Source organism: Zingiber officinale, chromosome 9A (assembly GCF_018446385.1).
Source record: "Zingiber officinale cultivar Zhangliang chromosome 9A, Zo_v1.1, whole genome shotgun sequence".
In the NCBI taxonomy this organism is placed as follows: Eukaryota; Viridiplantae; Streptophyta; class Magnoliopsida; order Zingiberales; family Zingiberaceae; genus Zingiber; species Zingiber officinale.
In genome coordinates this window covers 70,071,229-70,075,299 of record NC_056002.1, presented here as the reverse complement: position 1 = coordinate 70,075,299, position 4,071 = coordinate 70,071,229, and the positions used below count along the sequence as shown (strand labels likewise).

Here is a 4,071-nt window from a genome sequence, read left to right as displayed (position 1 = left end):
TAACATCGAACCTAGGACCATCAGTCCGGCCCCAGGCCCCAGGCCCCAGGCCCCAAGAGAGATCATTATTGAAGAAACTTGAGGACATAGTATATTGGGGCATACATGAGTCCAATTTATCCACCTAATTATTTATTACAAAAAAAGAATCCCTCTTATAGTCTAGAGGACTTCAAAACTGGATGGTTGCGTAATTCAGCCCTCGAGATCTTTCCTGATGGCGTTTTCGGTATCTTGTTAGTGAACACAACTTTGCGAATCTTCTTGTATGGCGCTACCTACAACACAACAACAGAAATAAAGGATTCAGTCTTAATCTATTTTTGCATGAATTTAGAATGAAATATGACTAAAGATACTTTAACCTGTTTCGCAATGAAATTCATTACTTCTACTTCAGTTAGTTTGGAGTTTGGTTGTCGAACTATTAAAGCCATAGGTATTTGACCTGCCTCTTCATCTGGATAACTATCATTTGGCAGACAAGCCGCAAAGAGTTATGACTTGAAAGTAGGCAGGAATTACATACCAAATTTGTTGAAATCAACCAACGTGTATGTGCAAATAAATAAATAAGTTGAAAATAATTTATTTTGTTTTATGAATTCTCTATCATGATCATTAAATTTACTAGAAAATATTCAATTTAGCATGAGTTCGATCCAAAAGGAAGTCAAAGTTTAACTAAAAATCAATCGAACTCACGAAGCCACAGCAGCGTCGGCAACCCCTGGAAGGTATTGAAGCAAATGCTCTAACTCAGCAGGTGGAACCTACAATTATACACGGTTGATAAACAAGTGTTTGTAGAATTTTATTTTCAACCTAGAGCGAGTTTTAAACTTACTTGATAGGCTTTATATTTTATCAATTCCTTCAACCTATCCACAACGTAAAGAAACCCATCCTCATCAAAGTAACAAAGGTCACCAGTCTTTAGCCAGCCTCTAGCATCGAAGGTGTTTGCATTGGCTTGCTTATTTCCCACATAACCTGATAACAATGAGATAAAACTGTTGTGAAAGTACAATTAGAGCAAAAGGGCTTTTAGATGATTTATTATCACCTAACATGATTGAAGGACCTCTAAGCCATAGCTCGCCGGTTTTGCCAATTGATAATGTTTCTCCTGTGGCATTATCCACAAGCATTGCCTCGACATGTTGGGAGAGGCGTCCGACTGACCTCATCCGATGACACTCTTCTTTACATATCATCCTCGATATGCCTCCGGCTTCAGTGGATCCATATCCCTAACCATCATTTAATCGGATGAGATATTTTTTTAATAATAAATGAAAAAGACATTTTTTTTTTTGACTATTCCAATAAAAAGAGGCTTTTTGATTTTTGTTCTTTTTAATAGGAAAAAAAAATTGAATTAGTTGACAATAGGGTTGCTTCTGTGCCATTGACTCCAGAAATTGCATGAGGGGCACACCTGATAATAAAATCCAGTAGTTGTTGTATTTGATTCTACCAGAAGAAACTAGGTAGTAGTTGTTACATCTAATCTAATTCGATAAATAAATTAGAAAATTAATATGCATTAGGAAAGAATATTAAAAAAATATTCAAGGATAGATATATAAAGAAAATTAATATGCATTAGGAAAGAATATTAAAAAAATATTCAAGGATAGATATATAAAGTGATGAGTCTAAAAAAAAAAAAAATTATAAATTTAGGTGTCTATGCTTAAATTTTTCTTTAAATTTTTTTTTTCTATGCATATTATTACTCAATAAGTTATCCTTCTCAACTCATATGGTGATTCCAATCTAGGAAGACCATTACAGAATAAATATATATATATATATATATATATATATATATAAAATTTAAATCTTGACGGAGGCACAAGCAATGTAAATATACGAAAATAGATAAATAAAACTCAAGGATTTTTTTTAATAATAAATAAATATACAGATGAGTCTCGTTTTGGTACATATAATTAAAAAAAATAAAGTATTACTACTCAAAATCACTTGTAATTGTATTTGACAGAAGAGCGACTCGTTTAACTAACTCTAATACAGAGATGAACAGGACGGATCGATACCGACGCTACGCATTCATTCTTTCTTGGATTTAAAGTTAAGAATGGACATTATGTTTCTCATGCGCAATTCACTACTTCACGCCAAAAACATCTCTATAAGCAAAGTGGCTAACGCTATCATTTCTCAGCCAGTGAAATCGATCAATGACACAAACAATATTGGCCCCTACTTTAATACTACGTGTACTCTGAAGGTACAATGAAATAATATTAAAATATTAATATTTGTTATTTGAATTTATTAGAAGTTTAAAAATATAAAGAATTTTAAGTCGAGTTTAACTCGAAATAAAATTCAAATTCGAGTTCTTTGCATTATGATTCGAATAAAATATAATTATACTTTGAAATAATTTAATTATTTATATTTTAATTTGAGCATATTTAAATTAAATTTTATAAAACTAATCAATTTGATTGTTTAAAAATATTATGGATTCAAATTCAACTTAAAAAAATTATCTCACTAATTCAATAATTTTAAATAATTTTGTTAAAAACGAAGAAAATAAAATGAAATGCTTACCTGACGGATCTGAATATGTGGAAAGCGCCTCATGAATCTCATGGCTGCTGCCTCAGGGAGTGCGGCTCCGCCGCAGGTGACGTACTCCAGTGCTGTCAGGCCGACACTCTCCAGTGACCTTGCCATCGCAACAACCACGGGGGGCGACGCCGTCATGGCCGTCGCCCGATATCTCTCTGCGGCCTGAATCATTTCCTTCACACCTCCCCGGCCCCCCATCACCACAGTCGTCTCGCCCAACGCCAACCCTTTCATCAAGAAGAAGAAACCCATGGAATGGAACAGGGGCGCTCCCAGGAGCGTCACCTCTTCCCCGCCCGCTGGCTTCCTCAAAGAGTGGAATCCAGCGACCATCGCGATGAAATTTAGATGCGACAGCGCCGCCGCCTTCACCATACCGGTTGTCCCGGAGGAGTACTGTATGACGGCCACGTCCGATTGCTCGACCTCCTCCTCCACGAGGTCCCCTGCCTCGGCATCGAGAAACGAGCGGAAACGGGGCGAGTCGAGTAGGACGGTGGCCACGTGGCTGGGGAGCTTGGCGGCGTCCTGCGACGCGGCGAAGGCAATGTGGGGATCCGAGAGGGAGACAAGGCGAGCGAGCTCGGCGGGGGAGGAGGCAGGGTTGGCAGCGGAAATAACGGCGCCGATGGAGAGAATGGCGAGGTACAAAGCGGGAATATCGAGGGAGGGTGGGGCAAGGATGAAGACGACATGGCCCTTGGCGAGGCCGACCTCGGACCGTAAGGCAGCGGCAAGGGAGCGGACCTGGGTTATGAAATCAACGAAGGAGATTGTGTCGCCGGTGGCGGCGTTGACGATGGCGGGGTGGGAGGGGAGAGGGGAGGGGAGGAGGGAGAAAGCGTAGGCGGCGAAGGAGAGGGGGCGATCGGGCGGCGGAAGGGGGACGTACGGACGGAGGCTATGGAAGGTTCTGGATGCAGAGTCGAAACCAGATCGTGGATCGGGGGACGGAGCCAATGGAGATAATGGCGGAAGGTGGTTCGGGACGACGATTGCTCGTTCTTCCATTTTGAGGGGGTGGCCTAATCGGTTAGGCTTATGAGTAATCGATTAGACTTATGCCCCCTTTTAAAATGCCAACGGTCGCATAAATTTAATTGCCTGCGGACACTTCTGCCGTAGTAGGAAAGTCGATTATTGTAAGTTTGTAACCTACCAATTAAAATTGTCTAAATAGGGTTGTTATTATAAGGATTAAAAGGTTAATACATTTATAGAAAATTTTCTGAATTTAATTACTTTCCAAAGATTTTTATTCTATATTGATTATCATACTTGAATTATTAACGCAATAAAAAATCATGGATTTTGTAACCTTTAATTCAAATATAATAATTAAAAATTTTATTTTTTAAAACCTGCCGCAATGAAAATAAAAGAAAGAAAAAAAACCTAAAAAAAACGACTGCCGCGTGCTAATTTAGTAAACCTCTCAATTTTTAATTTATCGTTATA

The 4,071-nt window shown here is 38.8% G+C and overlaps 1 protein-coding gene across 1 annotated transcript; it reads right to left on the bottom strand.

Annotated features, from left to right (window-relative positions):
• On the bottom strand, positions 1-3,654 carry LOC122018794 (4-coumarate--CoA ligase-like 7). The gene is made up of 6 exons (XM_042576208.1): positions 2,593-3,654; positions 1,067-1,253; positions 848-993; positions 706-773; positions 366-468; positions 1-278 (listed from the first exon to the last, which is right to left on the bottom strand). The coding sequence occupies exons 1-6, from the start codon at positions 3,622-3,624 to the stop codon at positions 156-158; spliced, it is 1,659 nt and encodes a 552-aa protein (XP_042432142.1). The 5' UTR covers positions 3,625-3,654; the 3' UTR covers positions 1-155.
• Positions 3,655-4,071: the final 417 nt, after the last annotated feature.

Bases quoted from the DNA above. Each gene is read 5' to 3' on its own strand.
- LOC122018794 (XM_042576208.1), bottom strand. From the start codon at position 3,624: ATGGAAGAACGAGCAATCGTCGTCCCGAACCACCTTCCGCCATTATCT. The intron at 994-1,066 runs GTGATAATAAAT...CATTGTTATCAG, and splicing joins AGGTCCTTCAATCATGTTAG to GTTATGTGGGAAATAAGCAA. The intron at 774-847 runs GTAAGTTTAAAA...GTATAATTGTAG, and splicing joins TAAAATATAAAGCCTATCAA to GTTCCACCTGCTGAGTTAGA.